This window comes from Podarcis erhardii, assembly GCF_964252035.2.
Source record: "Podarcis erhardii genome assembly, chromosome: 1".
Classification (NCBI taxonomy): domain Eukaryota; kingdom Metazoa; phylum Chordata; class Lepidosauria; order Squamata; family Lacertidae; genus Podarcis; species Podarcis erhardii.
In genome coordinates, this window is record NC_138497.1 from 131,136,528 (window position 1) to 131,156,577 (window position 20,050).

The 20,050-nt window shown below is 48.9% G+C and overlaps 1 protein-coding gene across 2 annotated transcripts in view; it reads left to right on the forward strand.

Annotated features, from left to right (window-relative positions):
- The window catches only part of PARD3B (par-3 family cell polarity regulator beta), a 636,273-nt gene that overhangs the window by 329,654 nt on the left and 286,569 nt on the right, over window positions 1-20,050 (forward strand). For both annotated transcript variants that reach the window (XM_081859338.1, XM_081859339.1), the window contains 2 exons: window positions 9,164-9,370; window positions 11,661-11,913. In XM_081859338.1, the coding sequence (XP_081715464.1) occupies window positions 9,164-9,370; window positions 11,661-11,913 (460 nt within the window). The remainder of the gene's footprint in view (window positions 1-9,163; window positions 9,371-11,660; window positions 11,914-20,050) is intronic.

Sequence of the window (20,050 nt, forward strand, 5' to 3'; positions counted from 1 at the left end):
GCAGAAGACAGAATTTGAACTGAAGCATGACCTTAATAGATTGGAGAACTGGGCCCAAACTCAAAAATAAAAATAAAAAAATGGATTTCAGTAGGAACAAATGTGAGGTTCTGCACTTAGGCAGGAAGAACCAGCCTCACAAATATTACATGAGGAATACATAGATTGCCAGTAGTATATATGTGAAAAGGATCTAGCAGTCATAATAGACCACTAGTTTAACATTAGCAACAATGAGCTGCAGCATCAAAACAAGCTTATTCAATTCTAGGCTGCATCAACAGAAGTATAGTGTCCTGATCTAGGAAAGCAATAGTATTACTCCATTCTGCCTTGGTCAGACTCTACCTGGAATGCCGTGTCCAGTTCTGGGCACCACAATTTAAGAAGGATGTTGACAAGCTGGAACGTGTGCAGAGGAGGAAATTAGGAAGGAGAAGAATCTGCTAATGATAGCTATTAGATAGAGGAATACTCAACCTTCCAACACAAATAAAAAATAAGTAATAATTCTAGGTTTCCATAATGTTTTTTCCTCTCTCTCTTCAATTCACTGTATGTAATTATGCAAGTGTACAAATGGCATCCATGTGCGGAACCGCTCTCAGCATGCTATTGGGACATAAAATTTAAAAGAATCAGTAAAACAACTGCAGTGGTACCTCAGGTTACAGACGCTTCAGGTTACAGACTCTGCTAACCCAGAAATAGTACCTCGGGTTAAGAACTTTGCCTCAAGATGAGAACAGAAATCGTGCTCTGGTGGTGCGGCGGCAGTGGGAGACCCCATAAGCTAAAGTGGTATCTCAGGTTAAGTTTATTAGTTAAGAACGGACCTCCGGAACGAATTAAGTTCTTAACCCGAAGTACCACTGTATAGACCAGAAAAGGAGGGACTATGGACGAAGAGTCTGGGAGGTCACAACTGCATCTATCTGTGGTTTCTAAATAGCTAGTGTCATTTGTGATTTTGAACACAGGTGACATGACTTTTAAGTCACATTTTGGTCTGCCATCTTGATTCAAGATGGCACCTGGCATCCAAATGTTGACATAGTCCACCACACACACACACACACACACACACACACACACACATCACAAGCTCTTGTGCTGAGTTTGGTGATGACAACTTCAGAGGCCGCTGAACCTACACCAAAAAATGGGCAAAGCCAGAGATAAGTTATATTTTGCTCCACCAGCTTGATTAAAAATGGCTCCTGATGTCTAAATGGCAACAGATTCTGCCACTTCTGTCTCAGGAACCTTCATACCAAGTTTGGCAACAATATCTTGAGGCATTCAGAGGCATAGAAAACAAATGGACAAACCATTTTTCAAAATATATAGCCGCTATCTATGTACACAGTAATATAGTATGGTTGTTTCAGGGTATTACTCAGATTTTCTTTTCCTTTGAATTTTTCCTTTTGATTTGCTTACACAATTAATAGCCGGTCAACACATTTAAGTGATGTTCAGGGCCTCAGTATTTTAATTTCTATTCCAAAATAGCTTCACATTTGAAGGTTTAATTTAGGAAATTTCCTGTGTTGCTAACAACAACAAAAAGTCAGTTTAAATGATTATATAGCCTGAGGCAAAGGGCAACTAAATGTTCAACTATTAATCTACCAGAGAGAATCCTCAGTGAGATTTAAAAATAAAATAAAATAAATGAGGATAGTTATTTTTAAATGGCAGAACTGAAGGAAGTGACAGGGGGAATTTCAGTTTCATTTCAAGTGCTTAGAACGTATAGTTAATCTTTGCCACTTCACTCTGTATTTTGACAGGATCCCTATAAAATGCTGTTAGGCCATAAACTGAACTTAGGACTTCAACTTGTTCTCTAATTTTAGGTGCATTAACAGGAGCTTAAATGATCTAATGAAATGCTTGACTGTTTACCTGTAACTGTGATCTTTCCTCTCCTTTGAAAAAGTACGAAGGAAGGGTGCTCTGAAACGTTAAAAACAGGACGCAGATCCTAATTGCTAAAATTAATTCCACACTTTTAGGCAGAACCAAACACTTCTAAACTAATGAAAATATGCTGCAAACGTGGGGTTTTCTGACATCAAACCAAAATTACTTTAAGCTTCAAATAACAATAGTAATAACAAGCACGTTCATGGGGTTATATTCAGCTAAGTGCTACTCAGAGTAGACCCAGGCAAATTAATGAATCTCGGTTAATCATGTCTGTTGACTTCCATGGGCCTACCCTCACTAGGACGAGCATTTAACACCACCCCAGGGTGTTTTTCAAGTTCACAAATCTCTGCCGGTGTTCGTGAGAATGAGGCGTATTCAGCTTGTGGGTTTTGTATCTCTAGATTTGTATCAGCACCGCTGGTGTAGTGGTATCATACAAGATTCCCATTCTTGCGACCCGCGTTCAATTCCCGGGCGGCGCAGGATTTTTTGAGGGGACACAGGTAGCGCTGTGGGTTAAACCAGAGAGCCTAGGACTTGCTGATCAGAAGGTCGGTGATTCGAATCCCTGCGACGGGGTGAGCTCCCGTTGCTCGGTCCCAGCTCCTGCCAACCTAGCAGTTCAAAAGCACGTCAAAGTGCAAGTAGATAAATAGGTACCATTCTGGCGGGAAGGTAAACGAAGTTTCTGTGCGCTGCTCTGGTTCGCCAGAAGCGGCTTACTCATGCTGGCCACATGACCCGGAAGCTGTCTGCGGACAAACGCTGGCTCCCTCGACCCATAGAGCGAGATGAGCGCCGCAACCCCAGAGTCGGACACGACTGGACCTAATGGTCAGGGGTACCTTTACCTAGCGACACGGGCAGCGCTGTGGGTAAAACCTCAGCGCCTAGGACTTGCCGATCGTATGGTCGGCGGTTCGAATCCCCGCGGCGGGGTGAGCTCCCATCGTTCGGTCCCAGCTCCTGCCCACCTAGCAGTTCGAAAGCACCCCTAAGTGCAAGTAGATAAATAGGTACCGCTTTATAGCGGGGAGGTAAACGGCGTTTCCGTGTGCTGTGCTGGTGCTGGCTCGCCAGAGCAGCTTCATCACGCTGGCCACGTGACCCGGAAGTGTCTCCAGACAGCACTGGCCCCCGGCCTCTTAAGTGAGATGGGCGCACAACCCTAGAGTCAGACACGACTGGCCCGTACGGGCAGGGGTACCTTTACCTTTACCTTTACCTTTTATCTCTAGATTCAACATATAGGATGTGGTGGCTGAACAACATGTGGAGTGTTTTGTGGCTGTGTCAATCAAGTAGTCCTTCTACATTTTTGCGGCAATTACATTGAGTTGTTCCATCCTATTTGTACCCTGTCTGAGCTAGCTGTGAAATCCAAGGATGTGTCAGACAGAATTGATAAACCAGGGATACCTGATCACAGCCATCTGCCCATATTAGTGCAGCGAGAATGATAAATTCAATAAATAAATAATTATCCTTGAGTTGCATTTTCAAAGGCAAAAATTACATTTATTTCATAGGAATATAAAATGTCTCCCAAGTGTCACTGTGAACACATGGCAACAATCTATACGCCATATTTTAATGCCACATGTCTTTGTTCTGCCTTCACAAGTTCAAACTTGACTTGATAGATGTAGAAGATATTTCACATTTGCTCTCCATTCGTCTTAATTTAACCCATTCCGTAGTGCCAAAGGGTTTGCAATGAACACCACCAACCAGATTAATCAGGGAAAGATCCAGTCATGCGCAAAGACAACCTGAGTAGGCTTCCCCTTGCTTCATGTACTGTAATGGTTGCTTTATTTATTTATTTATTTATTTATTTATTTATTTATTTTCCTAAATTTATATCCCATTGTTCTTCAGCCTTGGAACTTAAGCCAGCATACATGTGAGTCCCAGCTGTTCACCCACCCAGGCTCAGACAAGCCTTAGGCCTGCTTAGCTTCACCAAGGTGGGAGCTACATGTGCCTTCAGATGAGACCATGTTGTTGTTTAGTTGTTTAGTCGTGTCTGACTCTTCGTGACCCCATGGACCAGAGCACACCAGGCACTCCTGTCTTCCACTGCCTCCCACAGTTTGGTCAAACTCATGCTGGTAGCTTCGAAAACACTGTCCAACCATCTCATCCTCTGTCGTCCCCGTCTCCTTGCGCTCTCCATCTTTCCCAACATCAGGGTCTTTTCCACGGAGCCATCTCTTCTCATGAGGTGGCCAAAGTATAGGAGCCTCAGCTTCAGGATCTGTCCTTCCAGTGAGCACTCAGGGCTGATTTCCTTCAGAATGGATAGGTTTGATCTTCTTGCAGTCCATGGGACTCTCAAGAGTCTCCTCCAGCACCATAATTCAAAAGCATCAATTCTTTGGTGATCAGCCTTCTTTATGGTCCAGCTCTCACTTCCATGCATCACTACTGGGAGATTAGACCATACATCACCCCAAAGCCCATACTCTACTTGGAGTTGGGAATAGCATGATGTGCTTTTAAAACATTTATCAGCATCTTTAAGCTGGTAGTAAAAACATGGTCTCAGCTGGGTCCTCCTAGACGTACACAATGAAACAGCATGTCTCTGCTTAAATACCAAACTCTGAAGACATCTGAGGTTGCTTCCGATGAGATAGCTTGGGGTGGATCCGGGAAGGTTTATGGAATATAAAAGTGGGGCAGGCCATCTTAATTCTCATTCTTGCCACCAGCTCCTGTGGACTCTGAGGCATGGTTTTTCAAAGAAGAGCAGATCAGGTGATAATCTGGGGTGCACTGCTTAAGGCTGCAAGTGGGAGCTCACATCACTGAATGCCCCTCCGTACAAACAGTAAGGTGAAATAAAAATTCCATGCAGAAAAGTAGCTTGTCTAGCTTAGCAGTGATGTGGTCCAGGCAAGACTCTGGTGAAGAAGTTGAGAGCTCCTTGTCAGCACAATGGACAGGAGGACCCCCAAACGCAGCGGGGCTGGCTTTCCAGTTTGAAGAAGTATGTGAAACGATACCCACTGGGGTCTACAGATAAGATCATTAAGCCTAAAATTATAAAACTGGAGCTCTGCAGCCTAGTCTTCTCCCTGATGCCAATGTTCTACATCAGCATTTCCCAAACTGGGGTCTCCAGCTGTTTCTGGACTACAAGTCTCATCATCCCTAGATAATAGTACCTGTAAGGAGAATTATTAGTTTCTCCTTCCTCTATTTCTCATGAGGTCTCATCATCTTAAGCACACACGGCCACAGACATTGTGTACATGAGTAGTGTTTTCAGTGGTGTTTCATTATCGTCTTATCAATCACGCTAGTTTACTTTTGTCTAAATAATAATAATGTTACATTCTGGAAAAATACATTGCACATGCTCAGAGACACTCTCCTTATTATCCTTATATATCTCAAAAAATCCCTCTCAAGGATGAGCATGAACACTGAAAGCAGATCTTGAGGCTCAGTCCCAGCTCCGATTAAGCCTGCAAGAGAATCTTATATTTTGAGCTGTGCTGTGATTTTCCTGTCGAAAGCAAGCAATCAAAGCTGTTTTCTTGCGGAAAAGCAGCCTGGCTTTTTCCTCTGCTGATCAGAAAAGCTTTTACTTTATCTGTTTCTTCTTCAGTGATTATGCCCCTCTTTTCTGCTGTTCCTTCCAAGCCTCAAATGTGCCCTGCTCTACTTCTCACTGATGCTTATGCCTTGAATAATTTTAAGCACCTTTATGTTGCAAGCAAGGCAGCGCTCAGAATCCATTTCAGCAGTTGCTAATTTGGCAATAATGGTAGTCTCCACAATGGCAATTAATGAACAAAGGAAGCTTGCACTTTGTGACCTAGCAACCAGGTTCCCCTTTACACTGGTTTCTCTCTCCCTCCCTCCCTCCCTCCCTCCCTCCCTCCCTCCCTCTCTCTCCCTCTTGTTCACCATTGTACACTAGATGTCATATTCCCCAGAGAACAGCAATGCTAAATTGCTTTGTGTGTTGCTGATCTCTCATCATCTAGTGGCAATGCTTACCCATCCCTCCCTTTCCTGGTTCAGTTAATCACTTTTATTTTAGATAATCTACATTTCCACCCCAGTATTGCTTGATACAGGTTTGATTCACACAAGCAGCCACTTGAAGCTAAACTCTGTACCTCTTGTGGTTCCTGCCATTTTATTAATCACCATTTGTATCATTATCATTTGTTTCATATATACAGTGGTACCTCAGGTTAAGTACTTTGTTCCGGAGGTCCGTTCTTAACCTGAAACTGTTCTTAACCTGAAGCACCACTTTAGCTAATGGGGCCTCCTGCTGCTGCCGCCGGAGCACGATTTCTGTTCTCATCCTGAAGCAAAGTTCTTAACCCGAGGTAATATTTCTGGGTTAGCGGAATCTATAACCTGAAGCATATGTAACCTGAAGCGTATGTAACCCGTGGTACCACTGTAACACTATAACACAAATTATTTGTATGTTTTAAATGACAGAGTGGGGTAGAGGACTTTCCCCCCAGTCATTTCTTCTTCTTCTTCGCATTTCACCACTTTCATTTCATTTGCTAACTAGATACACACACACACACACACACACACACAAAGTGTAGCTGAAAAGTGGTTTAGCACTAATTAAAAGGGTTAATTTAAAAATATTGTGCTAAAACAGTGACCACTACAAGTGGTTATAGTAAGTGTGTGTTAAGCTGTGTTTGGTTCACCTGCCCAGGTCAAATCTCTGCCCTTGAAGAAGGGTGGAACAGTAGTTCTAAAGGCAACAGTAGTTCTAAAGGCACCTATGCAAGTTTCACTACTCTTCATTCCTATTCTTCAGAAAATTGTAGGAATTTCTGTGGTCTGAGAATGAGACAGTAATTATGAAGTTGTCTGGATGAGCAATCAAAGCAATCCACGTTGGGTGAAAGTGTTCTCGGCAAATCACCACTCATGAACAACCACTACAGAAGCAAGAAATTCCTACAAAATGGGTTCCTGGTGTAGATACACTGTGGGCTATGTAGCTCTTGTGCAAAAGGAAGGGACTGGCAGGGAAGAAAGAATGCCTACTGCTCCTCTTTATTAATTTATTTTTTTAAAAAAATGCTGTCTCATGAAGTGCAATGAAATGCGTATTAATCAGTATCTTGCTAGAAATATTTATGTTTAATTCATGGAGACCATGCTGATAATTTGATAGCATAGCGCCATGTTTGGCAGGCATAGCTTAGAGCTGAGTTATTAAAAACTTTGCAAGGATTCACAGGTTTGCTAATTTTCATCCATATGCTAAAAAGAAAACATTACTCTTGAGAAATAATTATACATTCCCAGAATTCTTTTTTTTTTTTTTTTTGTTAGCAGCCAGTACAGAGGTACAGACAAAAGAACATTTGTTTCAAGTCTTCATCTGAAGGTTAGAGGGTGGTTTTTGTTCCCATTGTAGCGTTGGCGGTGGCGTAGCGTGGGTTGTCAGTGCCCGGGGCCACACAGAGGCTGGGAAACGGACTGAGTCATAGCTGTCAACTGTCCTTTATTTGGCGGGAAAGTCCCTTATCCCAGCGCTGTGTCCCGCTGCTGTCCCTTATTGATGATGTCCCTTAAATTTCCCAGGTTTCAAAGAAAGCAGCTCCTCTCCCTCCCTCCCAGGGAGGAGGGAGGCTCCAACTGTGTTGCTTGGCTGCGTTGCTCACCCAATAAGGAGTCGTAAGAACTACTGGGGGGGGTGGATCTTGCATGCCTTGTGCCGATCAAATCGGCTGTGTTGCCTGGGGACTCGTCTTTACTCAGCACTTCCCAGCGGAGAGGTGACAGTGGTTTTCCTTGTTGCATCCCCTTTGCTGGGTTGCTGCGCTGTGGGAACCACCGCTTGAGGCTTTGTTTGGCTGCTGGCTGGGCTTTCTGCCTTTGGCTCAGAAGCTGGACATACCTGTGCTTGGAAAATCCCTTATTTTGGCTGCTGATCCCTTATTTTTGAGGCTTCTGGTCCCTTATTTTCAAATCTGTCAGTTGACAGCTATGGACTGAGTACTCATGCGCATTCAACTGCCTAACAGTGTCCGCGTCACCCAGGTGATTGCAGCCACATAGATAAGAAAAGTTGTTCCATAGTCTGGAGAGGTCACTTCCTGGTTTGCATGGAGAAGCCGTTATCATCGGAGCCCTGTGATGGAAGCATGCAGCTGTACTGAGGCAGCATTGAGTGTTGAAATTTTGCACCCCTAACAATTTTGCAGCAGGGGAAACTGCCCCTGTGCCCCACATCCTATGCCACCGAGTCCTGGGCTGGGTAGAGAGGTTAAACTCCTAAGCATGAAAATGGATGCAGTGGGAATGAAAATTGCCTCTGTGTGCTTCTTTTGGGGGGCCACCACCACCACAAATTTGGGCCACAGCTGGCAGGGCTTTGTGGGCTATCGGCGCCCCACCCCTGCTTTCACTGTCAGCTTCAGCTGGCTTAAGGAACTTGACCCACCTTGGCAAAGAGCCATTGTACTTGAAACATGATGGGGCTCAATAATAAACTGCTTTAAAGGCACCTTTTGAGAATTCCCCATCACTTTGCTCATATTCTGTTACCTTCCCTGAGTTAATGTTGTGCAGACCTGCTCCGTAGCTTCTCTTACATAGGTCTTTTCATCTAGCAACTTGTGCTGTGATTCCATCCAGTCTATTTAATCTTTTCTCTCTCTCCTACTCTTCCGGGGGGGCTCTAGTCTTGAGAGACACGACAGTTCGCTCGGTGGCTCAAACAAGTCAACACTGAGGCTTCTGGCTATGGGAATGCCAAGTTGCTTGATGACTGATGTGCCTCTGTGCCGAAAATGGAGTGTGTAACTTATCTAACAGAAAGCAATTAATGCGAACTTTTTCTTAAAGGGAAAGGCTGAGCAGTAAAAGGGGATTTGCTAACAAATCTCAGTGTAATGGGCTGATGGAGTTAGGATTTCTGTGATTATAATAGGAGAGTGACTTCCTTTGCAAAATCCGTATTCATTCATCTTAGCAAAATAGCTCCTTTTATATCCTGTTCCTTTGGATTGATTCTCTGGAGGGCTCAGAATACTAGTACTGTGTGTGAGTTACATACGTTCCTGTTTTTTGGGTTTTTTTACAAACCTAATGTATTCAGTTTAAAAGCCCCGGTTAGTTTAGAGAACAAGAAGTGATTTCCAGTTTTGCAGCTGGAAAATCTAAGGTTTAAAAAAGTGTACCAAGTAGTCAAATATTTCTCGCTCTCTTTCTTCAGCGTCTTCTGGAAAGGATATTGGTCCCACCCTGGGTTTAAAGAAGTCAAGCTCCCTAGAGAGTCTTCAGACTGCTGTTGCTGAAGTGAAAAAGAACGAGCTTCCTTTCTATAGGCCCAGGCCTCACATGGTTCGTGGCAGAGGATGCAATGAGAGTTTTCGAGCTGCTATTGACAAATCTTATGATGGACCTGAAGATATGGCAGAAGGTATTCTTTACTTCTATTTTCTGCTTCAGAAAGTTTCCATTTCAGTGCACAAGAGTGTTTGTTTCCTCCCAATTTGAACTGAAATGCTTAAGAGCTTTGAACGAAGGCCTAAATCCAGTACAGTGGTACCTCGCAAGACGAATGCCTTGCAAGACGAAAAACGCGCAAGACGAAAGAGTTTTCCGTCTTTTGAGTCGTTCCGCAAGACAAATTTCCCTATAGGCTTGCTTCGCAAGACGTTTCGTCTTGCAAAACAAGCCTATAGGGAAATTCGTCTTGCGGAACGACTTCTTGCGAGTTCTTGCGAGTTTGTTTCCTTTTTCTTAAAGCCGTTAAGCCGTTAATAGCCGCTAAGCCACTAAGCCTTTAATAGCCGCTAAGCCGCTAATAGCCGTGCTTTGCAAGACGAAAAAACCGCAAGACGAAGAGACTCACGGAACGGAATAATTTCGTCTTGCGAGGCACCACTGTATACGTTCTTGTGGGTCCTGACTAAGCTGACAAGATCGTGGAAAAGATCATTTAGGTCGGTGGTTTCCAACCTGTGGGCGCCGGACTCCTGGGGAGCCACAGAATCACCCCAAGGGGTCTTCAACAAGTAATGCTCCTCCAGCCAGCACTTGATTTCCTCTACTGCTCACCAGCAACAGGGTTTCATCTCATTTCCTCAGAGTGAGCTATGGCATAGGCTAAAGCAGAGGCAGAACATGGACCAGAATGTGCGCATGAGAGGGAGGAACTTGCTACTGACTTGCAGCCACCAGGAGCTATTCAAATGCTGTTGACTTGGCCAGTGCTGGTGGATGGTTCCTTGCCATTCCTGCCTTTGTGTGGAATTTGGGAGGGGGGAAATTCCTCAGCAGAGGCCATCATATCATGCTATTGGTGTGGGAGGACGGTGGCCTGGTGAAGATGCAGGCCAGGACACCCCTTTCCGGCGCCTTTCCTGGAAAGAAGGTTTGCAGGGAGGTCCTCACCTTCTCTCTCTCCATCTTTCCTTCCCTTCTCCATTTTTTGGAGACTTTGCCTGGTTTAGTACAGTCAGTTTCACAGGCCGCGGAGCCTGTGAAACTGAGTTGTCCTTTCCTCTGTAGGGAAAGTAGATTCCTCCCGTGAGAGTAGTGAAGTGCAAGGGTTAGGACAGGTTTGCAAGTGACTAACAATGCATAGGGAGTCTACAAGTGTTACTCTGGGGGTTCCTGGAGGCTGTGATCCTAAGCATCCTTTGCGGGTTTAGGATGGGCACTGCCCCACCTGTCCTAGTAGACTGGTCTCCACAGGGTTCCATTGCTTTGGTCCAGCCTGGACCATATGGTGAGGAACCCTCATAAATAAACAGCATCTCTCAAGCCATGGCTGACCCAGGCAGCTCAATATGTCCCAAGCAGCTTACACAACCTGAATGGATGGCTTTCCACAGCGTTTATGCATATGTCCCCTCCATTTCCCCTTGGACACCACCCATATTCCCATTTACTTTTGATTTTTATGTATATTTCTTTGTTTTCCTTTGTTCCCTTTCTTCACCTGTGGGGAACGGGACAGACATAAGTAAGGGGTGGGGGGCACTTTCTGCCTTAGACCACCTAGCTGCGAGATGCAGCCCACCAGACAAAAAACCGTGTGTTGCAATACCCAACCAGGAGTTTTGGAAAGCTGCCAAATAACTTGGTCCGGTTGCATACACAAAATGTGGACTCATAAATATTGAGGTTTAGCTATGCTCTCCGTCACTGAAATAATCCGTGACTGTGGGTGTTCCCACAGTCGTACCTTGGAAATCTGTACAGTCGTACCTTCGAAATAAAACGTTCGACTTCTAAAGCATTCGAAAACCAAAGCGTGGCTTCTGATTGGCTGCAGGAAGCTCCTGCAGCCAATCGGAAGCCGCAGAAGCCCCATCGGATGCTTCCAAAAGAATGTTCAAAAACTGGAACAGTCACTTCAATCGTTCAGGAGCCAAAACGTTCGAGAACTAGGCTGTTCAAAAACCAAATTACGACTGTATTTTTAAAACTGGGAAGGGTCAACAAGCCTAGAATGCATACCAACACTGTGTTTCCCTATCTACCTGTTATCAAATGGAATAACTAGGAAATAAGAACCCATAATGACAAATCTCATTTGCAACCAAGTCTGACTGAAATTAACTGGCTATGTTTGACAGCCCTTTTAATGCGGTGAACGTATATTATAGGACACCGCATATGTACAACTACCCTGCGATTTCCATGTGTTCATCATAAACACCTCTTGTTTGTACTTATTGATTATCCTTCTCCTCCTGCAGATGGTCCGTCTGATAAAAGCTCTCTCTCGGATCAGGAAGCTCGTAACTTTGAATCAGCCCTTCACATGAAGGTTGAGTTAGAGGATGTGGAAGCCAAGGCGAAGAAACACAAGAAGGCAAAAGAAAAAATGAAAGATAAGAATAAAAAAGCAAATCTGAAGCTCAAATCTAAAGCGAAAGAAAAGGACAAGAAGGAAGAAAATGAAGATCCAGATAGAAAAACAAAGAAGAAAGGTTTGGGTGCCATGTTGAGGTAAAATACATTTTTCTCTCTCCATCAATTAATATTATGCTAGATGGATATTTATGTTTTTATTGCCGCCGACTCAATTAATATTATGCTAGATGGATATTTATTTCTTTATTACCGCCGACTCAAGTTAGGAAAATATTCAGATGCTTGGTCCTTCACGCTCAGTGTTCTCTGCAGTAAACATCTAATAGAAGTATTGCCTGACGTTTATCTAGATGTCAGGGATTAAACCTGGAATCGTTTTGGCATACAGAGTAGATGCTCCTTCAGGGAAGGAGAGCTTTCCCCAGACAGATTGTAACCGATAGTCTTTCTTCTACAAGCCAAGTACAGTATCCACTGAACCACATTGAACCACTTTTGCTATTGACAAAAGGCCACTTTGATTGCTGGTTTCCTTTATTCAGCAATTAAACTCGAAACCAGGAATGCCCGTTTGCAACACAGGCCTCTTAATTATTTCGATAAAGTTTGTTTCCTAACTTTCTTTCTTTTTTTAGAAAAAAAAGCCAAGTCACAACAAAGCAAGCTGTTTAACTACATAGGATAAACTACATATAGCCAAATATGGTTTGGAGAAATAATAATAATAAATGTCTCAATGTCTGTAAGATCGGAGCTTTTGTGCTCTTCTCTTGAGATGGTGTTCAATGGATTTGTTGCCATCATGGAAAATAAGCACTGCTATAAGATCTAAGGGCACAGGGAAGCTCAGAGAGGAATGTGCCTTCTCTAATTTGACATGAAAGGAAAAGGCAGCGTCTGCCAAAGATGATGGATGTTTTTCACATCTAGCAAAAGGTTGCATAGGAAGTGTCCTTAAGGAGTTGGTTTCACACAGGTCTTCAGGCTACATGTTTCCCGCTAAATACCTTCCTTTTATCAGTGTGCCCTTCATCCTGGAAGAACATTACCAACGATGTTCTATACAGTTGCACTTCCATGCAGAAAGGCCAGGATTCGAAGTGTCCCTTTTGTAACACCAACCATTCTGCAACCCTGAAATGCACGCACACACAGAGTTAGGGACCCGCTTGAGCGGAACCCAGTGACGTTACAATAGGAAGGGGGGGAATTGATTGCTCTAATTCTCAGTAGTTCTTCTGTGTCAGTCACGTCTGACTCCCAAGAGACTGCGATCTACTCCCAGTTTTAAAAAAACTGGCAGTGATCTACGCATTGTCATTGGAGGGAGGAGGAGCGTGCGTGAGGTGTGGAAGGAGAGGTTGTTGAGCTTTTTTTGGGGGAGGACTGACCCAAGTTGTTGAGCTTTTTTGCTTTGGGGGGGGGAGGAGAGACCAGAGCAGTAGAGGAGGAACCCTCTCCGGCACCCAGGGTGGGGCGCTGAGTGGCGGGGCAGCCTGTACGGAGTGCGCATGAGCAGAAACCGTACGGGATGCCGCGCATGCACACTCCATATGGGATGCCGCACATGCGCAGTCCGTACTGGCTGCTGCTCGCGCGCGGCGGCTGTACGGGCTGCCGCTTGCCCAGCGACCGTATGGGCTGCCGCTTGAGCAGCAACCCGCACAGAGTCCGTGTGTGCGGCAGGCCATATGGACTCCTCATGTGCGGCATCCCGTATGCACTGCATGTGTGCGGCATCCCATATGGAGTGAGCATGCGTGGCAGCCCATGTGGTTGCCGTGTGAGAGGCAGCCCATACAGATGCCTGTATGGATGGCGCATGAGAGTGGCAGCCTGTACAGATGCCTTGTGAGAGTGGCAGCCCGTATGGACACCGTGCAAGTGGCGCCCATATGGACTGCATGTGCCCTTGGCCACTCTACAGCTGGGGGAGGGGAGGCAGGGGCCATCTTGTCTCACACACACACACACACACACACACACACACACACACACACACACCCTGAGTGGCACCGGGGGCTGCCAGCCCCCTCCGCCCCCACTTCGTATGCCCATGGACCAGAATTCTTGAGCTTTTTTAAAGGGGAAATGCCATACATCACTAACTGGAAAATCAACATCAAACACACACACGCACCGAAATAGACAATCATGCTATCCACAATCAACTGCAGCAAGCGCCAAACGACTGCCCACATGACGCGACATAGAGGGGTGAGGGGGAAACATTCCTTCCCTGTCCCCCCCCAAGCGATCGAAAAGGATCCCGCGATCCACCACGATCTACCAGGATCACCCGGGGATCTACCTGTCAATCGTGCTTGACAGGTTGAGCATGTCTGTTCTATGTGAATGGGCATCTCGGATTGCTTGCTGTATAAAATGCTCAGCATTTCAGACATAGAGTTTGTTTTTCTAAATCTCGCTGTTATTCTGCTTTCTGGGTGAGCATTTTATGCAAAGCATGGAGCTGATTCTCTGCCTTTCTGTGGGGCATTGTATTGTAGGCAATCTATGCATGGCCATGAGCATGACCGTAAGACAGTGTTTTCCCACTTGGAGCATGGTGCTAGGTTTCATCTGGTGACCCAGAGTGTAGAGAAAGTACTGGAGATTACTGCACAGGTGCTCTCTGGGTTTTGTGTTACGAACTCTCTGCTTCTTCTGCATCCTCACATTTAGTTGATTTACGTCTCTCCAGCTTTATTTGTGAGCCGATCAAATTTTTGTCTCCAGTATCTGCTTATAACTCTGCTTACTTGCGTCCCTTAAGCCTCTGGCATGATTTATTCTTTCTGAATGGTCAGCTGTGATCCACATTTTATACAGCAAATGTTTGCCGTACATGTCAACAGCGCTGTTTTGCTAGAAGGTGAGGTGCTGGAACTCACTATGAATGTCTCCCTCTTAGAATGGCGCCCATCTGAGAGGTGCCAGAACTGAGTTGGGTTGGGGGGGGGGGAAACCCTGCATTTTAAGTACAAAAAGGCAATATGGTGCTTCAGATGGCTCCAACCACTGATAAAAGCAAACATGAGGACTTTGAAAATTCACAGAGAGAAGGGGCTCAAGCCTTTAGGGTAACCCAGACAGTTGGAGGCATAGCTGTCAACTTACAGATTTGAAAATAAGGGACCAGCAGCCTCGAAAAGAAGGGATCAGCAGCCAAAATAAGGGATTTTTGTCAACCAGCAGCCAAATGAAGCCTCAAGCAGTGGTTCCCACAGCACAGCAACCCGGCAAAGGGGATGCAGCAAGGAAAACCACTGTCAACTCTCTGCTGGGAAGCGCTGAGCAAAGGCGAGTCCCCAGGCAAACCGGCCGATTTGATCGGCACAAGGCATGCAAGCTCCACCCCCCAGTCGTTCTTAGACTCCTTATTGGGTGAGCAACGCAGCCAAGCAACACAGTTGGAGCCTCCCTCCTCCCTGGCCGGCAGGGAGGGAGGGAGAGGAGCTGCTTCCTTGAAACCCAGGTGTGATGGCCTGGGATTCCGATTCAGAGGATGAACCAGAGGAATCCCAGCCTGCACAGGAGTCCCCGCCTCCAGGGCCGGCTGAACTGGGGCAAGGCCTAGATGCTGAAGAGCCTGCACCTGTGGCAGAGCACCAGGAGCTGGCCCCAGGTGAAACCCTTCAGGCCCCAGAGGGGCTTGAGGACTCAGTGGCTACAGGTGAGCCTCCTCCAGGGCCCAGTAACCCTTCGGCCTCTCCTGATCTGCAGAGGCTTAGGGCAGAGAGGCGAAGGGAACTGGTTGCTCCCAGGAGGAGTGCTCGCCTTAAGGCCAGAGGAGGCGGGGCTCCTGGGGGCCGGGACCGCCCCTGGCCCTAGAAGAGGATAAAAGCCCAGTCAGCCCGGTCCCAGGTTGCGGGAGCAACGTCGTTGTTGGCTTTGGACCTTCCTGTGTTCCTGATCCCTGCTTGGCCTCCTGTTCCTGACCATCCGGTGCTCCTGTTCCCTGCTCGGCCTCCTGTTCCTGACCATCCGGTGTTCCTGTTCCCTGCTCGGCCTCCTGTTCCAGCGTTCCTGTTCCCCGCCCGGCTCTCCGCCTCGGACCTCGCCCCTCTTCGTGTGGACTCAGACTACGCTCACGGTACCTTTCCCCCGGGTCCAGCACAGTTTCCCCCGGGTCCAGCACCCCCTTTGTTGGGGTGCGTTCGGGAAGAGCCAGAGGCCATGGCTGACCAGGTGGCTGCGCTGGTGGCTTTGGCCCAGAAGAACCAGGCCTTGACTCACACCGTGCAGCAGCTCAGCGACGCGGTTACGGCACTTCAGCAGCGCTTGGAAGCCCTACCGGCTCCTGGGGCCGACGCCCCGGCTCCTGGCAAGTACCCAGTGGCTTTGCCCGAGAAATTTGATGGAGCCCCGGCCAGCTTTCCCATGTTCCTCGCCCAAGCCAAGCTGTATATTCAGGGGCGAGCCCGGAGCTTCCCTGACGACCGCACCAAGGTGCACTTTTTGATTAGTTTGTTAAAGGACCAGGCGGCCAAGTGGGCGTTGCCGCTACTCAGGCAAGACTCCCCCTTGCTGGCAGACTATACGGGGTTTTGCAATCTTTTGGAGGCCGCGTTCGGCAACCCCCAGAAAGGGAGTCAAGCCAACCGGGCGATTCGGCAGTTGAAACAGGGCGAGTCCACGGTGGCCGCATATACCACGGAGTTCCGGCTGTTGGCACAGGACTTGACCTGGAACGACTCGGTATTGCGGGACCAGTATCTCGAAGGGCTTTCGGACGAGATACTGAACCAGCTGGCCACAATGGAACGCCCCACCACGCTAGACACTCTCATTCAACGGAGTCTACAGATAGACGACCGGCTGGAGGATCGGCGCCAGGCCCGGGGCCGACGACACCTCCAGTTCTCGGCACCAGTTTCTTCCGGCAGCCCCACGGTCACAACTGAGTTATCGGAGGAGCCTATGCAGCTCGGGGCAGTGCGGCCACGCCTTTCCCCCGCAGAGAAGGTGCGGCGTTGGGAGGGGAATCTATGTCTCTACTGTGGCGGAAGTGGACACTACGCTCGGTCCTGCCCTGAGAAACGCCAGCCGCAGGGAAACCGCCAACCCCCAGTAGCTGATGGCCCTAGCTACCGGGGGTCCCAAACAGCGCAGAATGGGCCCGCACCAATGGACTTGCAACATCTTATGGTTCCGGTACGTTTATACCCTCCAGGTGGGCCCTGGATTCTTACCCATGCTTTGGTGGATTCAGGAGCAACCCGTTCTTATATGGACGCTGCTTTTGCTGCCCATCATCAGGTGCCACTTCGGAACAAGCCAGAACCGGTCCAGGTGGAAGCAATTGACGGACGGCTTCTACGTTCAGGAGCCGTTACTCAGGAGACCCAGCCCCTGGTCCTGTGTCTCCAGCAGCACCGGGAGTTGCGAACTTTGGACATTGCCTCTATGCCCCGGTTCCCCCTCGTGCTCGGGATGGACTGGCTGGAAGCTCACAACGTTCAGATTGACTGGGTCAAACGGACTGTGCACTTCCCAGACCCATGTTCCCATGCTCAATCCGAGATGCTGGCGGCCGCGCCCACGGAGGAGGCAGCACCCACGCTCCCAGCCGTGTACCAGGACTACCAGGACGTGTTCGAGGAACGGGGGGCAGACCAGCTGCCGCCGCATCGGCCTTTTGACTGCGGCATAGACCTCCAGCCCGGAGCGCCCTTACCAGTGAGTCGCTTATATTCTCTAACAGAGCCAGAGCGCGAGGCTTTGCAGGACTTCTTGCGCAAGAACCTGGAGCGTGGGTTCATTAGGCCTTCCACCTCGCCTACCGCGGCACCAGTGCTCTTTGTTAAGAAGAAATGTGGGGAACTTCGCCCTTGCCATGATTACCGAGCCCTGAACAAAATTACCATCCCAGACCGGTACCCCTTGCCCCTTATCTCGGAGTTGCTGGAGCGGGTGCAAGGGGCACAGGTGTTCACCAAGCTGGACCTCCGGGGGGCCTACAACTTGATTCGGATCCGAGCCGGGGATGAGTGGAAGACAGCATTTGGGACCCGGTACGGGCAGTTCGAATACTTGGTTATGCCTTTCGGTTTGTGCAACGCGCCTGCTGTGTTCCAACGCTACATCAACCACGTGTTCCAGGACTTGTTAGACAAGTACGTGGTGGTGTACTTGGATGACATACTGGTTTACTCCCGTGACCCGGCTCGCCATGAGGGACATGTCCGGACCGTGCTGCAGCGCTTGCGTGAGCACCGTTTGTACGCAAAGCTCAGCAAGTGCGAGTTCCATCAGCGGACTGTGGACTTTCTTGGACACCGGCTCTCTCCAGATGGGGTGCAGATGGACCCTGGGAAGGTGGCAGCGGTTCGAGAATGGGCGGCACCCCGGAACCGCAAGGACCTACAGCGTTTCCTGGGGTTCGCCAACTACTACCGGACTTTCATCGCAGATTATGCTCATCGCACCACCCCGTTGACCCGGCTACTGCGCCCAAAGACGCCGTTTTCCTGGGACAAGGAGGCAGAGGAGGCGTTTCAGGGGTTGAAGGCCTGTTTCCAGAGGGCGCCAATTTTACAACATCCTGACCCCTCTCGACCCTTTGTGGTGGAGACCGATGCCTCCAGTACGGCTCTCGGTGCCGTCTTGTCTCAACAGAATGGACCTGAAGCGCCACTCTTACCCTGTGCCTTCTATTCCCGCCAGCTCCTACCAGCGGAGCGTAACTATACTGTGTGGGAGCGGGAACTACTGGCCATCAAGGTGGCCTTTGAGGTTTGGCGCCACCATCTTGAGGGGGCACGACATCCGGTGGAGGTGAGAACCGACCACCGGAACCTGGAGTACCTCCAGACCACCCGCAAGCTGAACCAAAGACAGATCCGGTGGGCGTTGTTCTTTTCCCGGTTCCAGTTCCGGATCCGCTACATCCCTAGCTCTCAGAACCAGAAGGCGGATGCCCTGTCCCGGAAACCTGAAGACAACTCAGACACGGTACAGCAAGCAGAACCCACCACGATCCTACCTCCAGCTGCATTCCTGGCCACCCAGGAGGCGGAGCCACTGCAGGCTCGGGTGCGGAAACAGCAGCGGGTCGACGCTTGGGCCCAGGAACGACTCCAGGAGCTGGCTGGATACTGTATCCGGGGCTGGTCCTGCATCAGGGCCTTCTGCTGCACCACGGTCGTCTGTACATCCCGCCAGGGCCACTGCGGCTGGAGGTTCTCCGGATGGCCCATGATGCCCCAGCAGCGGGGCACTTTGGACGGTATCGGACCACCCATCTGGTCAGTCGTGAGTTTTGGTGGCCCCGCCTGAAGGCTGACGTGGCTCGATACGTTGCTGGTTGTGATGTCTGCCGGCGCGCCAAGGGCCCTACCGGGCGACCCCCCGGCCTACTTCAGCCATTGCCAGTTCCACCGCGCCCTTGGCACACGGTTTCGTTGGACTTTGTAGTGGACTTACCCCCGTCTCGTGGTTGTACCTGCCTCCTAGTTTTCTCCGACCATTTCACCAAGATGGTGCACTGCGCCCCCTGCCCATCTGTACCCACAGCCAAGGAAACCGCTCAGCTGTACCTTCAGCATGTCTTCCGCCTGCATGGCCTACCTGAGCGCGTGGTGTCCGACCGGGGCGTTCAGTTCACATCCCGGTTCTGGCGAGCATTACACCAGACCCTCGGGACAGAGGTCTGCCTCTCGTCAGCCTACCACCCACAGACCGATGGCCAGACGGAACGGGCGAACGCAGTGCTGGAGCAGTACCTCCGGTGTTACTGCAGCTACCAGCAGGATGACTGGGTCGACCACCTGGCATTGGCGGAGTTCGCCTACAACAACGCGGTGAATGCGTCCACCCAGCAGACCCCGTTCCAGGCCAGTTACGGTTATCATCCACGGCTGTTTCCAGATGTGCTGCCGGCATCCGCGGTCCCGGCGGTGACGGAGTGGCTTCAAGAGCTCCAGTCCCAGCAACAGCTTTTGGTGGAGCAACTGCACCAGGCCAAGGAAGCGTACAAAGCCCAGGCCGACCGCCACCGCCAGGTGGGGCCGGAACTTCGCGTCGGTGACCTGGTTTGGCTCTCCACTCGCCACCTCCACCCCTCTCGACCTTCGCGGAAGTTGGACGCCCGATTCACCGGCCCGTTCCCTATCGTGGACCAAGTCTCTCCTGTGGCATTCCGTCTTCGGTTACCCGCAACCCTGAAGGTTCACCCGGTCTTCCACAGGTCCCTTCTGAGTCCAGTGGCCCCACCCGACGAGTTCCACCCGAACCGTCCCCGACCGCAGCCAGTGTTGGTTCAGGGAGA